At 42.6% G+C, this 27,832-nt stretch overlaps 1 protein-coding gene across 1 annotated transcript in view; it reads left to right on the forward strand.

Annotated features, from left to right (window-relative positions):
• The first annotated feature begins 5,087 nt into the window (after positions 1 to 5,087).
• The window catches only part of Mmp20 (matrix metallopeptidase 20), a 41,687-nt gene continuing 18,942 nt past the window's right edge, over positions 5,088 to 27,832 (forward strand). Inside the window, exons 1-6 of the mRNA XM_074057642.1 lie at positions 5,088 to 5,213; positions 11,323 to 11,570; positions 15,303 to 15,451; positions 17,128 to 17,253; positions 18,061 to 18,222; positions 20,710 to 20,851. Of these exons, the coding sequence (XP_073913743.1) occupies positions 5,088 to 5,213; positions 11,323 to 11,570; positions 15,303 to 15,451; positions 17,128 to 17,253; positions 18,061 to 18,222; positions 20,710 to 20,851 (953 nt within the window). The remainder of the gene's footprint in view (positions 5,214 to 11,322; positions 11,571 to 15,302; positions 15,452 to 17,127; positions 17,254 to 18,060; positions 18,223 to 20,709; positions 20,852 to 27,832) is intronic.

Genomic DNA, 27,832 nt, shown 5'->3' on the forward strand with positions numbered 1-27,832 from the left:
AACAGTTTTATTATTCTTATTCCTAGCTATAATCATTTAATTCATCATTCCTTTGTGTATTCACTTATTCAACAATTGTTTATTGAATCCCTATTTTGTTCCAGGCACTGTTCTATGCCCTAAGGACCCCACTGTGAACAGAATACATAGTTCTTATCCTTGTGGAATTTATGTTCTCATGATGAAAGACAGACACAGACATGCAAAGAATATATAGCACATCAACTGATGAACTTCATGCTCTTGTATTTGTTAGCTTTCTCATTGCTGTGACCAAAACACTTAGGAGAACAAGTTAAGAAGGAAAGATTTATTTTAGCTCATGCTTTCACAGGTTTCAGTCCATGGTCGATTGTAGGCCCATGGTGAGACAGAATGTCATGGATGTGGGAGAACGTGGAAGAGGAGACTGTTTACCTCATGGCAGACAGAAAGCAGAGAGCAGGTATCACCTTCAAAGGTATGCCCCAGGGACCTACCTCCTCCAACTCAGTCCCACCCCCTAAAGTTCCCAGAACCTACCAAAACAGTGCCACTTGCTAGGGACCAAGCATTTAATACCCAAGCCTTCAGGGGACATTTCACACTCAAACCATAATATTTTCCCCCTGGGACCCAAAGGCCTGTGGTCATCTCATAATGCAAATGCATTTCGTCCAACCCTAAGGGCCCCCAAAGTCTTAGCAGTTCCAACATCATTCTAAAGCCCAGGTTCAGTGTGTCTCTGACTCTCAAGGCAACTTTCAGCTGTGAGTGCCTGTAAATAAAAAAAGTTGCAAAACTCCCACTGCACAATGGCACAGAGTAAGCAGCCCCATTCCACAAGGAAAGAATAGTAGACTCCAAGGAAGGATTAGACCAACCAAGCCTGGAGCCCAGCAAAGAAAACACTAAACCCATAGCAAAAAAGTGAACGTTTTAGCAATCTTTCTGCTCTGCTTTTTGTTCCTGGTTCTCACTGGAAGTCTAGCTAAAATCAGCTAGCAATATCTTGCCACTGCCTGAAAGCTGGGCAGTCTTTAAACCTCCTCCACCAGGTTCATTTGCCCATTACTTTTAAATTCAGCCTCCCATAAAGTCTCAGGACAGGGACAAAATGTAGATAAGTTCTTTGCTAAAATGGAACGTTAATGGCCCTAAACATATTCCCTGTAGAGTCCTGGTTCCCATCTGAAACTTCGTGAGCTCAGTCTTTTCTGTCTGCATTTCTGTTAGCATTACGTCTTCTAAACTCACACAAGAATTGCCCTGTACACTCTGCTTACAGCATTCTGTGACTTCTTTAGCCTTCATCTCCAAATTTTTCCAAATTTCTCTCACAAACCAGTTCCAAAGACTTAACTACATGATCAGGTTTATCATAGCAATAACCCCACATCTCTGGTACCAATTTTATGTGTTAGATTTCTCGTTGCTATGCCCAGAATACCTTGGAGAACAATTTAGGGAGGGAGCATGTGGAGGAGGGGGATATTCACCTTATGGCTGACAGGAAGCAGAGAGTGAGGAAGAGACTGGGGACTGGGTATCACCTTCAAAGTCATGTCGCCCAATGACCTTCTTCTTCCAACTAGGCCCCACCTCCTCAAGTTTTCAGAACATCCCAAAATAGTGCCACCAACTGGGGACCAAACACTTGATACATAAGCCTTTGGGGGATATTTCATATTCAAACTATAACAAATATAATGCTATTTTCCTCTAAATGTTATGATCAATGGTCAATTAGCATACCATGTATTCATTTTTTATTAATGTATCATGATATTTCTGGGAAATTTTTTCAAATTGTGACAAAAAGAAATTCTGAAGTTTCCCATTTATGAACCAAGCTTAGCACTAAACATCTATTAGTCATTTTAATCCTCCTAGAATCCTTCCAATATAAACAGAATTGTCCTCCCTTTACAGAACAGGAGAGAGAAGTTTAGGAAGGTCACAGGTTGCCTAAATACCAAACCTGTGCCTTTCATTGAAGGAAGACAAATGAGCAGCTAGTTGGCTACTCAACAATTATTCAAGAACCCATCACACACATAGCAGACACACCTCAGAAACCTAATTGTTAAAGATTTACTAAAACACCAATGGAACTAAATTCAGCTCGGATCGAACAAGGAGCAGTTCTCTATAGCAATATTGACTCTACAGTTAAAACCCTTATCTCCTTGTATTAGTGGTACATGGAAATTTAGGTTCTATTTAAATTTTCCTTTTTTTAATTTTATTATTCTTTTATTCACATGTGCGTACAATGTTTGGGGCATTTCTCCCCCCATTTAAATGTTCTAAGAAGCCTGAAGGACATCCAGATGTCACCCTTTCCTGGAGGCTGCCAACCCCCTGTCTCACATAAATTATTTTTATCATCCAATTATCCTGTATGTACTGAACTTTTCACATTTCTCTGATACAGTCTTACACTTCATTCCTTTCAGTCATTGAGTAGCTTTGATATGATCTTTTTAGATTTGAATCATTTGGATTTAAATTTAGACACAAAAATGATAGAAAGCAGATATTTGCTCTCTTGTGAAGAGAGAAAAATTAGGGAGAGAAAAGGCCTGGTGAGAAATTTCCAGAAATTCAAGCTATTATTCTGTCCGGAAGTGTCAAAGGTATTACCTACCCCTGATTCTGAAGTGAAATTTAATCATGCTAAACATAAATGACATAAGAACAAAAATTCCTATCCCTCTTCAGATTTTTGCACTTAACACTTGAAATGTTGCACTTGGGAATATTGGAACTGATTTCCACGCATTAGAATAGTGGATATTGGAACCTTCTGTAAGTACCTAGATCCCACCTTACCTACTTCCATCTGCTTCCAAAAGGGGAAAGTGCCATGCTCCTGGGGGTGTAGAGGTGAGAATACGTTCTCTCTATTGTCCCCAGAACTTTGTACCATCATTCCTCCGACTCCAGCAGCTACCTCCCTGTCTGCCTCTGCATTAGGCTGTTGGGACGAGTTTGGAATGGTGTTTGGGGAAGAAAATGGGGGAAATAAATAATTTGAGCGAGGCGTCAAGGGCTGGATACATGTTCAAGTTCGGTAGCTGCTGTAAAGGTGTATCAGGAAGGCTACAGAGGACAAGAGTGCTTTCAAATTTTGAATGACTACTACAAAATCCTTTTCATTTCCTGAGATCCAAAAGCAATCATTAGCATATATTTGTACATTCATTCATACATTAAAAGCTTTCATTAAGAGACTTTTTCTATCATTCAATCCTCAAGCAGTTTATAATTTAGTTCGCTGAATGAGTCTAATAGATCTGCGGTTTTCTTTTTCTCCTGAGGCACATGTTTTGCACATCTCACAGTACATCACAAATATGATATTTATATATGCACCAAACTCTTACCTTGGGTTATTCCCTAGACCTCACAGACCATTCTGCTACAGGAATAACCTTGAATCTTGTCTAAGTGCAAAGGTAGGTCATTTACATATTCCAATGGTTTAACAGTATTAATAATCAATTATTTTAAACAGGCTTCACAAATGACTTTCAAATACTAAGTACTCCACCACTAAAAATGCATGGCCCCAGATGACAAGGGCAGTATTGAGTTCTTTCTGGGTTTAGGATATTGTTGGCATTTTTAAAAGACAAAGCTAAAAAAGAAACACCAAAGGAAAAAAAGTCTCCAATTAAAGAGAATTTATTTAGGGAAAGGGCAAAGGGTTATAATCCAGGATGCATCCTAGGGCAAAACACAGGGGCACTCTGTATCAAAGAATATCAAAGAGGGAAGGGAGGGCAAGGGAACTTTTTATTGGCAAAAGGTAGAAATTTGCATATTCTGCTTGGCTATGAAGTCCATTGGTTTTGGAGACCTGAGACAGGAGTTGGCGTTAGCTCATTGGTAGAGACCCTCCTGGGAGAGCATCTGGTCTGAATCACAGAATATTTAAATTATATTAAAGATAAAGATATCTGTGTACAGGTATGAGCTGTGCAAAGTGTAGAGACTGTAAAGGACTTTCTGGTGGGGTTTTTGTAGAAAAACCAGTAAACAGTTCTTATCTTAGGCAGGTAAAACATAAGCTTCCCTCCTTCAAACTTGAATGTGTTTGAATTGGACTAGAGTGACTTCATCTTGGTATCAGTAGTTCCTCAGAACCTAAGAACAGTGGACTCCGAGTGACACCAGCAGACGCCAGGCCGTGTGTATCTTGTAACATCGAGGCGGTTAGCACAGTACCATTGACAGCCGTTTGCAGATTTAAAACAAAAAACAAAAAATCTGATGCTCCCAGCGATTAAAGAACTTGCCCAAGGTCACACAGCTAGGAAATAAGTACAACTTATTTTCAGCTTTTCTGACTCCAAAACATTTTTCTTACCATACAACACCATTTTTCCATATTACCTTAGATCAAAATCCATCTCTATCAGAGCCAGAAAGTGGACTATGACTCCAAATGAACCAGAGTTCACAGAGAATGGGGAGTTCTAGCGAAAGTTCTGGTTCATTCCAAAGCTTTCTAACGGTTATCTGCTCACTTTCCACCCTCAGTCAGCACAGTAATGCAATGTTGCCTTGATGATTCAGTCTCAGAACTGTCATTAGCAACAGTGTTGGTTCCTGGGAAATGTCGAGGTGGATGCGGAAGACACAGGTGATTGGGTTGAAAGTGTGAGGAGCCCAGGATGACTCCATTATTTCTACATTCTAATTCAGTTATATCCTAATCTCTTACCTTTTCTGTCATCAAATGAGGAATGACTCTCCAAACTGAGAGTAATCAAATATTGCAGTTGACTTGGGTTCAAGTCAATCACGTTTGCCCCACTTTTTGTAAGCAGTCAATAAACTTCATTAAAAGTAACCATTTTTCTCCTTTTTAGACTGGGTAAATGGCTAAGAATGAAGCTTCCCCTGAGTCCTGTGCATGGATCTGTTACCCCCTCATCAGGGAGAGAAAGGAGCTGTGTAATTACCATTTGAGACATGAATCACCCCTGCTTGCAAGGCCCAGACCTGTTTGACTCTATAAAAGGGGCTCCGGGTCGAAGTGCAAATGTGCACTGTCTGCTGTCCCCGGGCTGATATAATTACCTAGCCACCGGGCGGAGATGAAGGTGCTCCCTGCCTGTGGCCTCGCCGTCCTCCTCATCACAGCTCTGAAGTTGTCCACTGCAGCCCCCTCCCTATTTGCAGCTACCCCCAGGACCTGGAGGAACGACTACCACCTTGCACAGGTTTGTGAATCTGCCCAATTTCCTCTTCCTCCTCCTGACTCAGAAAACCTAAAAGGGGACCATGAGAAAATAAGCAAAAAATTATTATTTTAAAAAATCATTTTGTAAGTCCACAGAGGTCCAATTGTTGGTACCATCTAAAATCAATTCCTGATGCATATTAGGTGCACCTGTGGTTGACTGAATAAATAAAAAAATAAATGTCTATATAGATGTCTTGCTTATTACAGAACTTGAGGTGTTTTTTAAAAATAAAGACAAAACAAGTATTTGAAGAAAAATAAGAGAGAAATATAAAAACCAAAGTATGAAATTCTCACACTGGCAGCAAGCTATGAATTTGTTACTAACATTCCAGCAGTCATCAAAAAAGGATTCCCTGTGCTTGCATTTTGAAAAATGGCTCTTGTGTTCAAGGTTACCTTGTTCAGAAATTAAAGTGGACCAAGCCTTTCCTAGACACAAACCTTCTCGTCTGAGGTTCCCTAAAGTGTATCTCACACTGTCTTTTCCTCTCTTAAGATCTCTCCCATCTGACTGTTGGAAAGGATCTGATAGAAATAATTCACGGTACAATTTTTGTAAAGACTATAAATGGCACAAAATGATCCCAAATATTTCTGCACTTTAAGAGGAAGGTTGTACTCTTAATTCTTTCTGAATGGATTTCTAATGAGAGAATTTCCAACCCTGGTGAAAGTTGTGTGGAGGAGGTGCTTCTCTTGGGCCTCTCTCTCAGAAGCCTGTCTCAGGGTGACTTCCTGCCTGCCCTGGCCCCTGGGAATAGCTTGGGCTGGTGCACCATACAGCTGACTTTCACCCGTGCACACAGGCCTGTCCTTACTGATTGTTTTACTCCACTCATCCCTTCCAAATGGTCAAGTTCTCCTGCAGCACACGTTGTGAAGGTTTTCAGTCACTTCCCTGCACACAAAGAAGGAAGGTCAACTCAACAGTAGATTACCAGCTCAAGCCAGTTGAATTGAACTCCTTTGACTAGACCCCCTTGTAGGTAAACTAAATTCAAAATAACTCGGAATGCTGGGATCTATTGGAAATCAAATCTTACTGGAGCCACCCAGCTTTGAGTTCCTTATTCCCAGATGCAATTTTCTCCTATCCAGACTCATGGCACTCCGATTCAGAAACTGTAAAGGTTATGTGACCTCCCTAAGAAGGACCATGCTGAAGCCAGAGTAGGTCTGAGGTGGTGAAAGACCCCAACTCTAGTCCAGGGTTCAGGAAAACTATAGTCTACAGGCCAAAGCTGACCAAGCCATCAGATTTCATAGGCCATCAGATTCCATATTGTCTATGACTGCTTTCGTGCCGTAAGAGCAGAGACTGGTCTACAAAGTCAAAAAACTGGCTACATCCCTTTATAGAAATAATGAGCTCACTCAGTCTACCCAGGAAGCAAATCAAAAAATTTGGTGAAATCATCCTGGTTAGTCTAGCTAACCAGGAGCTAGCTAGGAGTGTTTAGAAAGAGTGCTGGGACCTTGGACTGTTGGGGAATAAGGTTCCTTACATTTTCCTGTCCAAATAAGTCAGCCCTTCTCAGTCTCTGTTATGACAGGGGCATGGAAACCATCCTCCCCTGTCACCTAGTTCTCAGCACCTTCTGCCTGCCAAAGGTCCCAGTCACCATCTCTGAGAAGAATACTCAGTGCTCTATAGGAGACTAGAAAGATCTGTTAAAACTCTACTATGGATACTCAAACCTAGAAAGAATTAATGTCCCACCTTGTAGTTTATAGAATTATAGAACAACCTTATCATTTTTATAAAAATCACAATTAGGCAGTTAAATTCACTGGTTGAACGCCTGCTGTGGTTCTTGTGCTGGAAGAGCATGCGTGAACAGAACAGAACAAGTCCAGCCTCTGCTCCCAGGGTGCTCAGTTGGGGTGATGGAGTGGGTGGGAAGTGCTGGGGGCAGGTAAGGAGGGCAGGCAGTCAGGGCACAGGTTATCTCAGAAAGTAATATCAGGGCACAGGTTATCTCAGAAAGTGTAAGTGATATTGGACGAAAGTCAAGCGAGGTGATGGGCAGGGCATGGGGCTGTGGGGAACAGCCCAGGAGAGCACTCAGAGGGAACCACATCCGCTGAACCTAAAACCATAGGAAAAGCCTGTCTCGCGGACACTTGCAGACAGGGCAGCCCGGCAGAAGCAGCAGCAAGTACAGCAGCCCTGGGGTAGAGTGGGGTCCATCCCCCTGTGTGACTGCACGGAGAGATCATGGGACAGCCCATTGGTCACCGGGAGAATGAGAGCCTGGAGCAGCTAAGCACCTCCCACACGGCTCCCATCTCTCTAAATCACTGCCTAAGAGAGAACAAACGGCTCCCTGTTCAGGAAACACCCGGGCCCTCCCCCTCCAAACCCCTGGGCACAAATAACCACCCTTGAAAATGCGTACAGACATCCTTTAAAGTCTGATTTGCTAATTTGTGTAAAGGCATTGAAAATGATAGGTGATAAAGTAGCTATTCAGAATCCAGGTTTTATTCCTTATTTTTGATGTTTATCTGTTGTTTTTTTTAAATTCATACAGATGCTCCTTGACTTATGGTGGAATTGTGTGCCAATAACCTCACTGTAGGTGGAAAATACATTTGAGGCTGGGCATGGTGTGGCAAGTCTGTAATCCCAGCACTCAGGAGGTAGACACAGGAGGATCTTGGTTGGAGGCTAGCTTAGGCTGCATAATAAGACCCTGTCTCTCACACAGGCCACGTTTGATGCAGTTAGCTTCCGAAATGTCGTTGTCCAGCAACAGTATCTGTTGTTTAACCATGTTACTGTGGGGGGAACCGGGGCTCACTACCACCCGACATCAAGAGAGATACCATCTACTGCCAGTTCAGGAAAAGATCAAAATTCAAAGCGTAGTTTCTACTGAGTGCGTATCACTTTCCGACCATCGTAAGGTACAAAAAAAGAAACAAAAAAGTTGAGTCAAGCCATTATAACTCAGGGGCCATCTGGTAGTGCTGATGTAACATTTTAAAACAGGTTTTTAAATTGTCTCTTAAACTAGCATAAACTTTTATTTACCACATCATTATCAACTCAAGTAAATTAAAAAGAAAAAGAAAACCTTCCAAATGCGAACTGTTAAACTCAGGTATCCTTACTGACATTTTATTTTCTGTGGTAGATATTCCTTTAGTTGTTATTATCTTTAAAATTTGGTACCTGTTTTTCTCACTGACTACTATATGATTAGAAAATTTTGAATTCTATACTATTTTCATAAACATCTTTTTAGTCACCAACATTCCAGGACGTTCTCATTTCCTTTGTCAAACAAATAGATTACTTCCACACAAATAGCAACGCTACAGTGTCTCTTACACGAGGCTAATCAAAACGGTGATTTTTGTCAGGTTAAGTTTCCAGAAATGGCATTCATGAATAAATGGGCATTTACAATCTCTTGACTCACTTAAAAGCCTTGTGCTTACATCAAGGACCTCATGGATCCACACACTGGGATGAGCAGTAGAGCAGATACCAACCCTGTCTTAAAGATAAAAACCAAAACCAAAAGACATGGAAAGAATTGACCAAGCAATTCCTCACATCGTAGGTCTAGAACCTACAATTTCCCAGACAACATCAAGCATTCTCACAAATCCATTTCATGACTTAGAAAAAAGAAAGAAACACTGAGGAAACCATATGTCGAACGTCACCTTGTCTTGAAGCATACTTAAATCTGAGTGTAGACTACAAATTCTCGGGACAGTAAGTGAGCTGCTGGAATGGAAGGCCAGGTCACCACAGCAGGGACAGGCCCTCTGAGCCTCCATTACTTTTATCTGCCAAACTTTGAGGACGAAGTGAAAAGAGAAACATCAATAGCGAGCCTAAAACTCTGTGATTTTAGCCACAGGGGAGTAAAGAAGATGTGGGGCAGGGAGGGTGACTCTGGTGAGACCTGAAACCTGTGACCCAGTGCCGACACTGACTGTTGAGCCAGCAGCACATAGGTGGTGAGATGTAATACAGAACAAGTCCAAGTGCACAGCTGAGCACCTGGTAGAATAGCTGAACTTCAAAAAGTATGCCAAAACCCTGTCAAGAATCTTGGCAAGAAATTTCCCAGAATTTGGGGTCCTTAGAACCTCAGAACATCTGATAACCCTTGAAAGCAGTGTATTTTCATACTTTGCATAAAGAAAAGGAGGCTTGGAGTGTGGCTGAACATCTACTCTGAGTTCAGAACTGCATCTGACTTGTGACTGTGACGGATGCCTAACGGGAGGGAGGGGACATGCACCTGAGCAGGTGAGGTCACAAGAATCAGAGGAAACCGGGCACACAGTACAGTGACAGGTGTTTCCTGACATAATAGCTCATAAAACCACGCAGGAGCGATTCGTTCATATCACTGCAGTGACAAATATTTGTTCTTTTTAGAAGTAGATTTCTAATTTTATCTTTACGTCACTAAAACATACTGTCTTAATGCTATCTGCTATGACCAGACTTAAAGTTTTTGACCTATAGGTCTATGTCATATACCTGTTTTAAAGAACCTGATTTTGCTATAAAAATTGGATATATTCATCACAGAGAAGTTATGAAAACTCTATAATTAAAAAGAAATTATCTGAATGCCATCATTAAGATATAATTCCTTAGTCTAGATCTTTCAAAACATTTCCATTGATTTGGGGCCAAGATTTGGACCTGTTAGATGGGGTAGAAGCAAATCTTCCTTTTCCTCCTCAGCTCGCCTGAGATTTTGAAGGCAGGGAGTGAGGGAATAGAAGAAAACCTTCTCCACACAAGACAAACTTTCTCCTTTCTGCTTTTCCTGAACAATGACAGTCCACCTTCATTATAGAAAGCATGAAGAAATTAAAAGCCCCCCATAATTTCATCACCCAAAGATAATCCATATTAGTGGGTGTGCATGGTTGGGAGCTTATGAAATTGTGATTATAATTTGTATAAAGCTTTCTCTTCTGAGTTTCTTAGTATATTGCCCTTATAGTGAGAACGTTCGCCCTTACCATTAAACACTTATTTTTCAAAAATATGATCTCATAGAGATCTACTTTGGTATCACATGAATATATAATGATATAATACACCCAACAAATCCTCTGCTGTAAGACACTATGTTTATTTCCAATGACATGCTACTTATATATATGTATATAGCATGTAAGTAAATAATATGCATGATTCTATAATATATAAATAAATTTAAAGCTATGTAGATATAAATAATATGCAGTCTATACATAACAAATTAGCAGCTCTATGCTACATAAGCAAAAAATTATGTGTGATAAAATACATATAAATCTTTGGCTGCTTTTTTGGTTATTTTCCTTGAAAAGTTGTGTAGGTGTAATTCCTGCACCAAACGCAGTCTCAACCTTGCATTTCCACTGCCTGACTCCACTCACACCAATCCCAGCCCTGACTCACAGAAAGTGCTTTTGAACAATGTGTACTAAGGGGCTTTAAGTCTGTATGTGCAAATAAAGCCTTCTAATTTATGGCTAATTTTACTTGCCTCAAGGGATAGAAAGCCTGTTTTAGGAAACCTATTCCGTGAAATCAAACTCCACCCCTCAACGCACCTGAACTCATTTAAAGCCTCCACTAGATCACTTGCCCTCCTTCGCAAGGGATGAGAGGCTGGAACACAGAGCCTCTTCAGAGGAAGCATCTGGCCTGACGTGCTGCCTAGTGAAATGATTCCAGTAACTCTTTGCCAAAGAAACCAGACAGCCTTTGGCTTGCACACTGGGTAAAGAACGTCAGTGACAAATAGTCTGTAAGGAAAATGGTCCTTCCATTATTTTTTTCTTTTAGAAAACAAAGCAATAATGTATATTCATTAGATTGCTTGTAGAAAAATAATCAAATCCAGATGAACAAATGAAAAAATTAATCTAGAAGTCTCCCTACTCAAAGATATATCATCTTAGATATATCTAAGCTTCATCTATGCAAATATGTCACATTTTTTTTTCAAAAAGTGGAAAAATACCCTACACATGAATATTGTCCCCTGGTTTTACCTGAATGTATCTCCCAGACTACACCATAGACGTGTCAGCCTGCCTCTCCGTTTCAGGCTTATCTTGACAAGTATTACACAAAAAAAGGAAGTTACCAGGTTGGTGAGATGGTTGCAAGAGGCGGTAACTCCACAGTGAAGAAAATTAAGGAGCTACAAGCCTTCTTTGGCCTCCAAGTCACCGGGAAGTTGGACCGAAACACAATGGATGTGATCAAGAAACCACGCTGCGGAGTTCCCGATGTGGCCAACTATCGCCTCTTCCCAGGTGAACCCAAATGGAAAAAGAACACTCTGACATACAGGTAATGAGATCGAGTCTCTCCAAATTCAGAGAGAAACTCCCTCAATTTTTCTCTCTCTCTCTCAGTTTCCCACTCTGTCTCTCAATTTCTCTCTCTCGCAATCTCTCTCTCTCTCTCTCTCTCTCAATTTCTTTCTCTCTCCTTTTAAAAGTATCTCCCTTCTGATCTGTATAAAAATCATAACTCCCCACAACCTTAAGAAAGGATAAGAATTCTATAGATCCATTAAGTAATGAAAACTTGACAATACAGTCTCAGGATTATGAAAATAATTATCCATCCTAGGCATTTCAGTCAAGTTTCCCAGCTAGAAACATCTCCTTAATCTTTTAAGTAAAAATAATCTAGTCTTAAGATTAATAACCTAACATCCCAACCAGTTTTCTTAAGATCATCTTCTCAACAAGATAAAACTCACTCATTATTATTTTTTCATTGATTCAAAAAATCATCTGCTGATGATTTATTAAGTATCTAGTACAGATATTCAATTTGGGGATACAAAAATATGCCTTCCAGACCTTAGGGAACTTACAGCACTTAGCTGGACGCAGACACGCAGAGAGCTGCAGCTCCCCATGAAGCGAGGGAACCCACAGGAAAAGCTGAAGGAGCACATGGAGGGATAGACCAAGTTATCCAGGGACCAGACAGTGACATGAGAGCTTATCTGAAGGCTAAGCCTCACCCCTGCCATCCTCTACCATTCAACTTCCCAACAGGAACCTTTGTCCTTCCTCCCTTAGTCCTGGGTATGGAGGCCAGAATTTTCTGCTCTAGCAGCCTGGACCCACTTCTGGGGTGAGTGCAAGATTCATTCACAGGTAAATCCCACCATGGCTCACACTTCAACCTGAAGATGGGCTGAAGGAAGGGGGCAGTGCCTGTATGTGTGGGCCTGGCACACGCCTTGTGGGTGCAACTTTCAAAAAGAGGTCCTCTTCTAGGCCTTGCAAATGTTAGGAGATTCCAAACAGAAAAGCACACCAAGAAAACAGCAGAGGGTGAAATGGCCCGCACTGTTGGACAACGTTCCAGTGCCTCCATGGCACACTGGTGTAGAGGGCACAGGAAGGGGAGGATGAGGAAACGAGGCTGGAGAGGCAGTCTGAACAGCTGCAAGGTGATATTAAGGAACTTGGTCCTTATCTCCAGCAGTGAGAGCCAGACCAGGACTGGGATCAGGATGGGGATCAGATTGTATTCTTAGGGTGAGCACATCTGGACAGTATCTGGAGATAAGCAGGTCAGGACTGTTGCAGTAGTTCAAGCATTGGTGTGCCACTAACAACTCATAAGACCCAATCTTTACAAGGTCAGGAATTTTGGAACCACTTGTTAATGTCTCAAAAAACTTTGTGTGCTAGTTGCTAAGATAAAATGATTATTAAACTATGTAAATTTGCAATTAAATTATATTTAAAAACAAAGGTAATCAAAACATAGCACTTTCTATTTTACTGCCTTATTATCACCTATTCACCTAGGTGCGAATTTTATCTGTGTGGTGGAAGCTTTACTTTACATCAGTGCCCTCCTGCTCGCCTCCTCCCAGTGCCTCGTTAGTGAAGGCAAATTGGTACTAGCCACACGGAAATCACAGGACCATACAAACCCGAAGAGATTTATTTTCCCCAGTTGTTAAACTGTTCCACACTTAGTGATCAAACACAGCAAATGTATTACCTGCTGTGAGCCTAAAGAGCCATAAGGTGGCGCTCTGAGCACAAACGTCAAAGCAACGGGCCGGGTGGGAGGGGCTTAAGGAGTTAACACACAAGTCACTGAAGTAACTGGAGTAAGACAAGAAGAATGAATGCAAATTCATGGAATTTTTTCAGTTTTCTTCCATTGTGTCCTAGGAGTTTAGTCTGTGACTGTGCACAGTAACAAGGGGCATGGATCAAGACAGCATGGCAGTGGGAGAAGTGTAATATTCTATGACAAATCCAGCAATCCTGAGACCCCTCAACACATACTGCCCATCCATTCATGCTCTCAAACAAACCCCCTGGGCCCTCCCCAGCCCCCAGTAAAAGACAGCATTCCGCATAGCTCATGGATCCCAAAATAACTTCTTGTAACAAATACCGGATGATTAAAAAAGAAAAACACCCAGCGTACTGTTTATGTGCATAAGCTTTGAAGTCAGACAGAACTGGACTCAAATCCTGACTAATCACAAAGTGTAGGTGATGATGGGGATCATTACCTACCTCTTACCGGTCGTTGGGAGACTTAGATAACACATCACAGTGAAAAGTGCTTACAGCCCTGTCTAGCACAGAGCTTGTCTTCAAAGACTATTAGTTAAGATTACTATTGCTTTTTCAAACGACAGACCCTGGTCAGGATTTTCTCTGCGTTCTCTTCTTTTCTGTTGCTATCCTTTTCTCTGCCCTTTTCTGTCCAACTCAACACACATAACCAGCTCAAGGATACAGCTGACGTACCTATAATGGGGAATTTCAAGGTACAATTATACAAAGTTGAGATAAATCAGAAATTTGTATTGCAAAGTGAGCGTGGCATATTTTGAAAGCCTTAAATCATCCTTTAAAGGGCCCTTCCCCCTTTAATACTGTACCTCCCTTCTTTTAGCCCCAACCCCTGCTGTTAAAGAGCTCCTTGTTTATTTTCCCCAAGACCTGGATTGAGCTATTCACCATCCTTTTTTGGGGAACACGGTCCTTTCTTTTGAGATCCCAGGATTACCACTGTTGGTCTCCTGCTGAAACAAATCACCTGCCTCAGAATAACCTAGGATGCTTGCTATAATGCACATTTCTGGATCACACCTACATTATTTAACAAGCTTCCCAAATAGTTACCACAGGTTGTAAAGTTTGACATCCATCAGCAGTCCTCAAACAGTTAGATTTCATTCCTGAGTTCATCACGCATATCCTGAGCACCTACTGTGGACAAGACTGGAGTAGGAGCTAGAAAAAGAGAATGCAGGTTTGGCTTCTGCTCGCAAGGCTCATTCCCACCAACCTTGCCACCATCATTCCAGTACAGCCCAAGGTTCCAGGAGGAAGTTCCTCTCCTGCCCTTCCTCTGTGGCTTCCAGAAACCCCAAACCCTGCACTTCAGATCAGAAAGCCCCAGAGGACCACCAACTCTGTTTCCATTATTTATCCCAAAAAGCAGTACATTTTTCTTCCTCCAGATGTCCTTGTCACACCAGGACTTGCTGAAAGGCTCAAGCCTTTTCCTGTCCCAGTGAGCATCTTTTTTCAGGGTAGCACTTCCTCTTTAAGACAGCATTATTTTAAGAGAAAAACATTCCCCAGCAGTTCTGGGGAAATTCTGCTGGCCTTGGAATGAGAATTAGTGATGCCTCAAAACTACAAGTTTGTATGTTTTTAATAATTGAAAATGTTCCATCCCTTTCAGGGAAAAAGGGGCCTTCTTTAATTAAAACCACCTTCAGGATGACAAACTTCTTACTAATTGAACATGACACAATATTATTGCTTAAAATTAGCCATAGTGTAAAAACAAAAGCCACACTGTTTCAGAACATCTCAACTGTCCTCATTCTCCCTCCGTGTGTCTTGATGTGTAACATGCAGTCACTTAACATCTATAAAAGCAATGTAAGAATTATTGTTTCTGAGAAAACAAAGCCAAAATGTAGCGTACATTCCACGTCTTAGTTTTTTGTAAAGCTTGCCTTCTTTGTTTAGATCAATTGCTGAGAGGAAAACCTGTGCCTTTTCTTTTCAGAGTATCCAAGTACACCTCGTCCATGAGCCCTGTGGAGGTGGACAGAGCAGTAGAGATGGCCTTGCAGGCCTGGAGTAGTGCTGTCCCGCTGAGCTTTGTGAGAACAAACTCTGGAGAAGCGGATATCATGATATCTTTTGAAACTGGAGGTACTGTCTACTAGAGCAAAGCAGAACTGTTCCAGTACTGCCATATCTAACCCAAGTGACCATCGCAGTCCTCCATCACACAGTGTGGAGATGGGCACTGAGACCATGGCCAAGACCATAGCAAACTCATGATCTTCCGTCCAGGAAATAGAAACAAGGCAGTTCTTTGTAGTTCTCATCATCAAAACACAGTAGACTCCCTGAGACAAGTTTTCATTATGGCTTTGTCCCATTAGGGGACAAATTCTGTCAGCTTTAGCTTTGCTGTTGGCTAAGAGGCCACCTGACCACATCCTTCCGCCATAATTTCCATCACTATTGTTCCCTTCTGTGTTAGCCAAGAGTCTCCCACTTTGTCCCTCACTGAAGGAAATCGATTCCACAGAGACCCGGATGCAGCATTCCACCCTGCAGCCATGGTTAGGAGTGGCTTGAGTGCGAGTTGACCACTGCTCCACCACCACCCACCCTCTCAGCCTGGGAAGGACGTAGGGCACGAGGGGCACAGGGACTGGTGAAGAGCTCTGAGCCCTTCTCAGAGAAATGTGCAGGAAGTAGATAAAAGGAGGGCCAAATGGCCCGTGAGATTCCCCTCCCTTCCCAGCTCCCTGACAGTCCAAGGTAAGTGATGACCATTGCTCTTCCCCTCCACAGATAAGGTTTCTAAGTGTCCTTGACATTTCAAGTTCTGACCTCATGTCACTGGGGAAAGCATGCTTAGGAGCTCAGGCGAGAGAACATCAAGCAAGTCCTGAGTTTAAACCCTTTAAAAATGTCCCAAGCATAACCTGGCCCTTCACAGGTCCTGCTCCTCCCAAAAGACCCAAACCACTTGGAGAAACAGCAGGGCAGTGAACTCGAGGCAGCTTTGGGGGCCGTGGAGTTAATGTGTGGCTCTGTCTTGATCTTTCAAGCTGGTGTCTTGTCCCCTTACACAAAGGCTGACCTGGGAGCCGGCTGCCTTTGCATTAAGTCCTGGGAACACTCAGCCTGATCAAATTACATTGATGTCATATTGAACGTCCCCGTCCCTCTGCTGGCCTTTAAAGAAACAGGGTAGCCTCACCAAGATTCGGAAAAGTTGAGAAATGTAGCTTCTGCTATGTCCCTCATTTCGTTCTTCCCCCTGCTCTGTTAAGTTCATAATGAACGGTTAAATATTAATAGTAAAACAAAGTGTGTAAAGCTTTCATGGCTAGGATTTTCACAAATGCTTTTATTGCTTTTGTGAGAGAAATTGCCTGTTTTTATTTTGACACTTCGGTAAATTGAATTCTATTGTACAATGAAACAGAAAGCACACCTTGTTCAGTTTACTAAGACCCTCTCAGCTTAATGGTCCTTCAGAAACTCATTCTGCCAACAGATTCACATTCCAATCAGTGGACCAGGTTGCTACCAAATGTCCCTCTGTTCTTTCTCCTTTTGTCATCTATGGCATGTGTATAGTACACAGCATTCTGTGTCACAATGAAAACCATAACCGTAAAAGCATTTTTTATTTTTAATGCTGTCTTTAAAGAACAAATAGTTCTCTCAATAGTATGAGCTTCTTATTATAAAAAAAAACAAATACCATAGAGCAAACTTAAATGTCCTGGCTATTCAGAATGTCCCTTCTCTGTGCCCCACAGAGTGGCCAGGACTTAATCCTGTTGGTGTTTCCTGTTGCTTAGATCACGGAGATTCCTATCCATTTGATGGGCCTCGGGGGACCCTCGCCCACGCATTTGCCCCAGGAGAAGGCTTGGGAGGAGACACGCATTTCGACAATGCTGAGAAGTGGACTTTGGGGACGAATGGTATATATATGCACAATTCACCATAACCTGGAAAATATTGTACCTTCTTCTGGGCCTCCAGCATGAAACCTTGAGGTTCAACGTCCCAAGCCACCCTTTAACTAGGGGGGCTGTCTAGGAAAAACAAGTAAGCCAAAAATCCAAAAGGGAACACCATAAGGGAAAAGAACCCCGAGATTATGCTGTAGACTTGTCTGATCTCTGTTTTATAGCAGCCCCGTCCCCAACACACAGCTCTCTTTTTCTTCAATTATATAGTATTTATTTATTACCTGTATTTGGAAATAGGCCACATTCCAAAATGGCGCAGGCGAGTTAGTGCTCTCCTGAGAAGTGTGATGGGGGAGGGATAAAGATTCCAGCATACCAGGCAGGTCCTCTGGAACTCTTCATTATGAAATGTGGAGATAAAAAAGTAGTAGGCTATAAGAGCAGAAAAGTAGTGAAGCATTTGTGGTGTAAATTTTTGTGTTATTACAAATTTCATTGCCACTAACTCCAAGACCCTTCTGTATCAACCAAGTGTCCACTGACAATGAGCAAAATGGATTGATTTACATTCGATTCCTTCCCCACTCAACAAGTTGGAAAGAAGTAGAGGAAAGTCAGCCAGGCTATGTGTCAGAATAGCCCACCAACCTCTGAATAACCCAGTTGTAAAAAGGAGATGAGTAAACTGTAATTTGGGCAAAAATTCTCCTGTGAAGAAAGACAGAAGAGTCCCTGGTGACCACTGTGTTTAAAAGACGGAAGAGAAAGAAAAGGAAAACCTGTGTTGATTCTGCTGTTCTCTCTCATGTTGTTTAGGTTTCAATTTATTTACCGTTGCTGCTCATGAATTTGGCCATGCCCTAGGCCTGGCACATTCCACAGACCCAACAGCACTGATGTACCCAACTTACAAGTACCAGAATCCATACGGATTTCGCCTCCCCAAGGATGACGTGAGAGGGATCCAGGCATTGTATGGTGTGATCATTACCCTTCTTGGACCACTAAGCCTAAAAGTGATAAGTATTTAGTCCCCAAGTTTGAGAAAGTGCATTTTGCAGGAGTTACCTGCATAGGTAAAAGTTAAGCTAGAGACCACAGCTCCAACGATGTCATTTCATGAAGAGATGATCTGCCAGTTATGAACAGGGCTTTCTTTTCTAAGATTTTGTGTCTTTCCTCCTGAACCATAGAAAATAGACATTTGTCTAATTTTCTAGTACAAGTCAAAATATAAATTGGGAGAGGATGGTTATAGTTCATATGTCAGGTGCTTGCCAATTTTAGATAAGTGACCTTATCTCCCTAAAAATAGCAATGGTGATAATAACTCCATTGCCAGGAGTGTTAGACAATCTGCAATTTACAAAACATGTTCACATGTGTCACTTCATGCCATCCTGACAAGCCTGTAGGGTGCCATGTGTTTTCCTCATTTGATAACTGAGAAAGCTGAAGGTCAAAGACAAGAAGTATCCTAAGTTATTCAAAATTATCTCAGGTGTTAATGTACTTTCAAAAGATAATAGAAACCCTATATCCAATTTTTGTTAAGGGAAAACAAATCCATAGAAGGAGAAGGGATCTTGAAACACCCTCAAAACTGGACATTTTTTTCTTTAGGAATAAAAAGAAAATTTTAAGGCTCTGATTTTTCTTAGTTATTGGAGACCTGGTTATTTGGCCTCTGAGACCAGAGTGTCTTCATCCTGCTATCCCAAAGTGCCTGTAGAGCCAGGTCCTCCAGGTTTCCTGCATGTTGGGAGACCCACCCCACTAACTAGAAGGGGGTATGGGCAAAATCACTGGAGGCCAAAAGGACAGATTGTATCCAAAGAAGTCGCCAGCTTGATTTCCGGAGTGGTCCCATGGGTGGGACCATCTCCATCTTATAAACTCGGCCCCGGAGCACCTCGCCACTCTCCAACATGAAACCATTGTCAGGGCCACCACGAAGGGTACAGCCCACATACTTGCTTCATAAATGTTTGTGCGCCACAGAGACACCCCAATCCTGCCACTCACTGTCACGCCGCCAGAGGCCAAAGCACAAAGTTGACCTGGTCATTTGTACCCAAGGGAACAAAATGTAAAAACACAGCTTTGTGTAGCCACGGAGCAGACAAATCTCCCATTCCAGCCATTTTGTCATCTCTGACCATCACTGTGTTTCTCATCTTCTCTCAAAGACTGCTGACCTTTCCTATGCCTGATCTCAGGTGTGCCATCTCTGTCCCTTATCACGCATCCCTCCAGTGCCTGCTTCTCTGATCCTCACCTTCCACTACAACAGGCTTCATCAAAGAGCAGGGTGTGCTGAGGACAATGTCGAGGACCACCCTTTCTTCAGTAGTGGCCAAGAGTCCTCAGAGGTGCAGGCGAGAGGTTAGAACTCACCATAGCTCTCCCACAAGCAGATCCTGTTTCACAGGCAGAGCCCCCAGAAGATACCTGAAACAGTGAACTTCTTCAGGGTACTTCATACAAATTCCCTTAGTCTTCCCTGGCACAGAGTAAAAGACTTAAGCATAGTACTGGATGCCAAGAAGTAAACAAAAGAAACAAGGAGAGCACATAGAAAAGTTTTAAACTTAATGAGAAAAAAGAGTCTAATTACAAAGAGATCATTAAGGGCAATTTTAGAATTATATTTCTACTTTGAAACATCTGTCAAAGAAGTTATATGTAGCAATAAAATAATGGCAACCATTTTTTAATCATCTACTACATGTCAAGCACTTCTGGTAAGCACTTTATAGGCACTATCTAATTCTCACAGCATCATGGGAGGTAGGGCCTACTTTTGTCACCCCCATTTTACAACTAAACAAGCTGAAACTTTAAAAAGTTATTTGCTGGCTGAGCGCGGTGGCTCACACCTGTAATCCCAGATACTCAGGAGGTAGAGGTCAGGAGGATAGTGGTTTAAGGCCAGCCAACAGGAAAAAAGTTAGCAAAATTCCATTTCAACAAACAAGCAGGGCCTGGTAGTTACACCTGTAACTTCAGCTACATGGAAGAAATACATAGGAGAATCACAGTCCAAGGCCAGCACAGGCAAAAACCCAAACCCTATTTGTAAAATAACTTTAAACAGTAAGGGCTGAGGGTGTGACTCAAGTGGTAGAGTGCCTGACTAGCAAGCACGAGACCCTAAGTTCAAACCCCAGTACCACCAAAACAAGAAAAAGTAGTTTGCTTCATGTCACACAACTCAGCAATTAAGGGCGCCAGCATTCAAACCCAGGTCCAGGTGGGAGGCATGGTTCAAACAGTAGAACACATGCCTAGCAGACACAAAGCTCTGAGTTCAAATCCCTGTACTGCCAACCCCAGGTCTACCTGCCATTGACAGCCCATTCTTTATACACAGAGCTCTTTATATAGCTGCCTTGGTTCCCCAGAGCCCAAGCATACAGACTCTCATTCCTGGTGCCATTTTGATCATGACACTTTGAATCCTAGGACCTCGGAAACCATTCCTGGGCAAACCCACTGCGCCCCACAGTCCCCCACACAAGCCATCCATCCCTGATCTCTGTGATTCCAGCTCATCCTTTGATGCCGTGACAATGCTGGGAAAGGAGCTTCTGTTCTTCAAGGACCGGTAAGCCTGAGACACCGAGACACACCTCTGCTTAAGTCAGGCCTCTGATCACCTCCTGCCTAGCCTCGTTCCACAGGGTCCTCTTGCTGCCAAGAATGCCACGCACAAATGTTGTTCTGAGTGGTAGTAGGGTGGCAGTAGGAGTCTCAGAGAGATGCAGAACAGCAATGCTGCTGTTCATAGAGCATCTGATGTGGTCTTGGGGCTTTTCTAAGGGCTTTCTATACATGTACAGCATTTCTTCCAACCCTTTTCATTGTAGAGATTACAATCTTCAATTTATAGACTGGGTGCAATGGCTCACGCCTGAAATCCCAGCTACTCAGGAGGTAGACATTCAGAGGTTTGCAGTTGGAGGCCCACACTTGGAAACACTGTGACAGTGCACATCTGTGATCCAAGCTACACCAGAAGCAGAGATAGGAGGATCGAGGTTTGAGGCCAACCCCAGCAAAAATGAAAGACCCTACCTGAAAAATAATTAAAGCAAAAAAGCAATAGGGGCATGGCTCAAGTGTTAGAGTGCTTACCTAGCAAGCACAAGACCCTGAGTTCAAATCCCATTATCACCTCCCCCCTAAAAATAATCTCCAATTTAGAAATGAAGAAAGTCAAAGAAAGCATGTAAATTTCCCCAGGCAACAGTTAAGTGACTGAACAAGGACACTAGCCCAAATTTATCTGATATCTGTTTTGTTTCCTACTGTGTGCCTAGTAACTATTTGGTGAATGAGTGTTAGCTAGCTAGACAGATGGGGATGAAAGGATGAATGGATGGATGGATAATGGGTGAGTGGATGAATGGATAATGGATGGGTGGATGGAGGGATGATGGGTGGGTGGATGAATGAATAGATGGATAATGAGTAAGTGGGTGGATGGTTGAATAATGGGTAGGTGGATGGTTGGATAGAAAATGGGTGAGTAGATGGATGGATAGATAATGGGTGAGTGGATGGATGGATGAATAATGGATGGGTGGATGGATGGATGGATAATGAGTAGATGGGTGCATGAATGGGTGGATGGATAAGGGAGAGGAGGGAGAGAGAGACAGAAAGGGGAGGGAGAGAGAGAAGGGAGAGAGGGGACAGAGGGACAGAAGAAGAAAAGGAAAGAGAACGTTTGCTGCTGCCTCTTTTTATAAGGGCACCAAATCCCATTATGAAGGCCTCACCCTCATGGCGTCGCCTGTATGCAGTTATCTCCCACAGGTCCGTCTCCAATGCCACTGCACTGGGGGTTAGAGCTTTAATATACGAATTGGGCGGGGGACACAAACGCTCAATTCATAGCACAGAGTGGTCACATTGTTACCCGTGCTGTTGTGCATCCTTCCAGACCTTTCCCTCTGGATTGACAGATATGTTTTGTAAATATGGGAGGAGAACAAGGTTTTCACAAAGTGAGATTTTACTAGTTGCAGTGACTCACAAACATTATTTGATTTTTTTCCATGCCAATGAATTTGTATTTTAATCTTTTATATATTATTTATTATTCCAGTGAACCAATTGCTCATTTAACCAATCCCCTACTTATGACCATCTAGATTGTTTCCAACTTTTAAAAATCAGCAACAACTTGTACAAAATCGCCAACAATGGAAATTTACTTTTCAAAGACAGTTAGAACAGAGCAGGACCCCAGTGTCCCCATTAGACCAGCTCTCCCTCTTACTGACGAGGTGATCCAGGCATGCTCAATAAATGGCAGTTGCTGTTTTTAAGAGTAGGAATCAAAAAAAAAAAAACTATATACAATGGCACGAAGGCTAAGAAGCAACTTGAGGTATTTAGAGAACCAGATTTATTTCTTTTTTATTATTTATTATATTTATTTTGTGATTTCATATTTTTAAGACTTATTCATGAATGATGTTGAATGATGTCATTTCTGCTGACTATTACTGTGAACCTAAAGTAGCAACAGACAGAAAGGCTCTCTGAAGAACTGAGTGTATTTGGGTGTGAGCAGAACCCGTGTGCTACGGTACATCACAGGTGCACTGAGGAGGTTGGGGCGAAGGGAACCTTTAAAGACAGAAAGGAGATGTTCGCTCAGCTGTCCTGAAACAAAGTTTGTTAGCTACAGACGTTCATCGCAGGTGCCAGGGAGCAATCGTAGATGACACAGATTATTGCAATGTCTTCATAGAAGCGATTTACACGCACTTTTGTTGTGCTGTCAGAGACTTCCTTCTTAGAGTAGTCTGTCTGTGTCACCCAGGCCAGACTTGAGCTCCTGAGCTCAAGTGATCTTGAGCTTGCAAGCATGCACATCTCACCTGGTCTTGCTGTGCTTATCCCAAACGTGGGAGCACATGATCCCTCCCTGAGGACCTCCCTGCTCTGGGTTGGTTTGCATCTAACGTAATAATGTAAATGAGTCTGTCCTGGCCTTGGCAGCTGTCACTGTACCAAAAAGGAAGGTGAAGCGAGTTGGTGGACAGTGGCCCGGGGTGATGGGCGAGCTGCTGGGCAGGAATACGGGGAGAAGAAACATGGGCTTCACCAGAAGGATAGTGCTAACCGAGTGCCCACTGCCCAGATACTGATATGGCATGTGGCACTCGTCCAGTGACAACAAAGTGAGGTGCTGGCCACAGTGAAGAGTGCAGCTCAGGGGTTGTGGTAGGCCAAAAGGGACTGCGAAGTCAGAAATATGACACCCTCTCAAATATTCAATTATAATTACTTTCTTTTTCCTTTTTCACTAGTATACATTAATAGTACAGGGGGTGTTTAATTGTATAATTGTTTTCTTTAAAAAGAAAAACTGAACCAAAAAAATCCTGTTTATTAAACCGTGAACATTTAGCAATTATAAGTGACTATTTGAAGAGATGATGCATGTTTTGACACAGTCATGATTATGAATGCTGAGGCTATAGCAGGATAGGAAGGAGGAATCAGTGCAAGAGACAGCTAGACATGAATGATCAGGAAGACTAGAGAAGGGAGGATGGCTGGCCAAGGACGTGCTGAGCTGTGAAGGTGGGGCAGGCAATTCTAGAGAACTAGGAAGAGCTGTAAGGAGGGCAGGAATCAGCAGTAGATTTGCCTTTAAGGCACCTTGGACCTGCATCCTCTCATTCATCTCTGCAAAACCTGGGTGTTTTCTCCTAATGGTGACTACAATGTGTTCTGTACTTACTATGCTAATCACCTTGTTATCAAATTCTTATAATAACCTTGCTAGCGATGAAGTATTGTGGTCCTTTTACCGGACGTAGAAAAGATAAGCAACTTGTTCAGGAGTGCACAGCTAGGGAGAGGTGATGGTGGAGTGAAAACTGATGCTGCCACTCTCCAGAGCCTGCTCATAATGACCCTGCACACTGCCTCCCTCGGTGCCAACAGAGCTGGCACTTGGTGACTGTATAGCTCTGGTCCCCTACCAACTGCCACCAAGAGTCTCAAAGTATGAAAGAGTTCTCATCTACTAGCTCCCTCTCATCAGCCTGGAACTCCCCGTCACCAACAATAACCTGATCATGGGACATTTTCAGCTGTGAAGTAAGAGCCACACGGTTTGTTTCCAAAACAAGATGGAATGCAGTGCTTTTTGAAGTACCCGAGAGATTGCTAGGTATTCTGTACAGTGTATGCATGTACACTTGGGTATTCGCTTAAAAAGAACTAAACTTCAGTTATAATAAGTACACATACATACACATATATATTTGCAAATACATTTACTCTTCATAATAACTAAGCAAACAGTAAGGCTATTTCAGACTTCCTTTGCCACTTAGGAAAGAGACAAGACAAATGATTAGATAGGCAGATGTACTAAAATTAAATTAGCACCTTTCAGACTATTTGGGGCTTTTGTTGTTATTTTTGTTTTGGTTTTGATTTTGTAAGACAGGGGCTTGCTATATAGCCCAAGTTGGCCTTGAACTTGCCATCTTCCCGCCTCAGCCTCCCAAGTACTGGAATTATAAGCATGAACCACTCCACCCAGCTAGAAGTTTTATACAATATTAGGGATAAAATCAATAATATCAAAATCAGGGATGGTGGAGTAGCTCACATGGTAGAGTGCCTGCCTAAAAAGTGTGAAGCCCTGAGTTCAAGCCCCAGTGCGACAAAAAAAATACTGAAATCAGCTACAGATCTTAGAAGAATAGCAGACTTTACAAATGGAGGAGGCATACAGGTTGCCCGTGTCCAAATCTTGTATTTTAAAGAAGAGGAAACGAGTTGCAGGTTGCATTGTCCAGCCCCAGGGACTGTCCACAGCAGGTCTGGTCTTCTGACCCCTAATCACAGTGTTGTCCTGTCACTTATATTGGAACTCATTGGCTATGACATGGAACACCAAGAAAGCTCTGAGTTTTGGCTCGAATGAACTCTTGCTCTTTGACTGTTACACATTTGAGTTCATAGGAAAAGCATGTCAGGCTGTTCCCAGATCATCTGCTTGCAGGTTGGGTAAACCAGCCATGAGGAGGAGGAATTTTTCCCTCAAAAATAAGATTCTTGGCCAGACACAGTTACTCATGCCTGTAATCCCAGTATTCAGGAGGTGGAGATAGGGAGTTTCATGGTTTGAGGCCAACCAAAGCAAAAAAGTCAGCAAGGCCTCATCTAACCAATAACTGGACATGGTGGTGTGTACTTGTCACCCCAGCTACCCAAGGAAGTAGAGATAGGACTGTAGTCCAGGCCAGCCCAGGCATAAACATGAGACCTTATTCAACAAAACACCCAAAGCATAAAGGACTGGGTGTGGCTCAAGTGGTAGAGTGCCCAAGCATGAGGCCATGAGTACTGAAGAAAAAAACAAAAGAAGAAATAAGAATCTTTATTAAAAAAAAAAAACTGTCGCTCACTAACTCACATTTTAAGAGACGTTATGTGTCTTAGATTACAATGCAAAGAAAAACATTTTGGGGGTTAATGTTTTTAAGTAGGACTTAGAAGGATGAAGTAGCAGGCATTCTGAAGGACTCGCCAGTGGGATGGACAGTAATTTGGTGAGGAGAACAATGGACGTGTCAAGGAAGGAACCAGCCTTGTGGCTGAGAGTGTTATAATAACATCGTTCACATGGGGAAAGCCAAGAGGACTTGTTAAGCATGGGTCACGTTTAAAGTGATGACAGTTCTCCAGGGGTTGTTCAAAATAAACTAGTGCTCAGGAAAGAATCATAGCTGGAGGTTCCTTGGGCCAGGGAGGAGGCAGTTAAAGATGTGAACGGAGACAGATCTCAAAAGAGGATGAAGAGAAAGCCAGGAAATCCAAGGAAGGAGCCCAGGAAATGACAGCAGAGGGGACCAGGGTGAAGCAGCCTTCCAAAATCAGCAGTAGTGACAGTACGACATTTCATGGCCATTGACCATGTGCTGTGGACTGTGCTAAGCACTTCACACCTTTTCTCATATAATCCACACTGTTGTTGTCCCCAGCTGGAATTTTAACCTTAGTCTTTGTGACATCAGACACAAAAATCCCTGTGGAAGAGTCGCAAATCAATCAGGGGGAGGAGGCTTATCTTTTTGTTTTATTTTCAGTGATCAACAGTGGAAAATACTGCTGAGGTCACCAGACTGAAGCCTGAGGGACTGACTGGCCAGGATAGTTAGGGAATGTAGTCACAGCCCTGGAGGGCACAGGAGCAGGACTGTGGGGGAGTTCCAGGGCAAATGGTGATGGGGGGAGACGGAAGTGGTAGGTACTAGTCATCCTTTGCAGACCTTGTTAGTAACAAAGAAGTTAAGATCAGAGCTGGCAGAGGCAACAGGGTAGAAAGAGGGTTTCAAAGATGGGAAATGCTTGTGTTTGAAAACATGAACAGGAGCCAGTGGGAAAAAAGAAATGCAAAATGCTTAGGAAGGAAGAATAATAAAATCAGTACCCACTTCTGTTATGACTATGTTTGAAATCACATTTCCCAGAATTCTGTGGACTAGACGAGCAAGTCTCTCTCCTTCACACTGTCTGGGGCTGTGCCTTTTCTAGCTGAAATGCTGCTTCACTGAGTGTCAATGAATGGTTTTGTATTTACTTAAACCAGTTCTGTATGATATATTAAGAATTCAGAAAAAATACCAGGCATGGTGTGCATGCTGTAATCCCAGCTATGTGGGAGGAGAAAGGAGGATCACAGTTCAAGTCTGGTCCCATCAAAAGTTACTGAGACCCTATCCCAAAGAACAGACCAGTGTAGTGCCACACATCTGTGGTCTCAACTACGTGGGAGGCAGAAGTAGAAGAATCACAGTATGAGGCAAGCCTGGGCAAAAGTGGGAGACCTTCTCTGAAAAACAAACAAAAAAACAAAAGGGCTGGAGGTATGGCTCAAGTGGTAGAACACCTGCCTAGCAAGCATGACCCTGAATTCTAAGGCAGAGATGAACTATGATCTCTGACTGTCATTTTTTCTGAACTCTTTCCTTCTGAGTGAGGGTGCGCCCTTTACATCTTCACGGGTTATGGCTGAAGGACAGAGGTCCCCTTGGGCTCCTGAGATGGTGTAAACACTCTTATTTTAAGGACACCATGTACAGCTTTGGCTATTTTAACTGAGTCCTTTGTTTATTTTTGTTTGGTTGGTTGGTTTTGCTTTGGTTTGTTTTGGTTTGGTTTTTGAGTCAAGGGCTCACTATATAACCCAGGCTGACCTAGAATTCTCAATCCACTTGCCTCAGCCTCCCAAGTGCTGGGATTACAGGGATGTCCCACCATGCCCAACTCTGGACTTTTAGTTTTATAAGATGTAACTTTTCCTGGGTTCAGTGAAGTGGACAATGCATGGTTGATTTCTGAAGTAAGCAGGCCTGATTAGTGAGCCCACAAAAGGAAGCATCTCAGCCAGTGATATGATGATGTGTTCTTCCAAGTTCCCAGTGAAACAAGCTTAGCCAGAAACTCACCTGAACTGACTTGCTCTATTTTTTAAGTTTTACATATCACCAATTAATAGATTTGTAGAGAGAAAAAATGTCTTTTAAAAATACCTACAAATGATTAT

The sequence above is a fragment of the Castor canadensis genome, chromosome 2 (genome assembly GCF_047511655.1).
Source record: "Castor canadensis chromosome 2, mCasCan1.hap1v2, whole genome shotgun sequence".
Taxonomy (NCBI): Eukaryota; Metazoa; Chordata; class Mammalia; order Rodentia; family Castoridae; genus Castor; species Castor canadensis.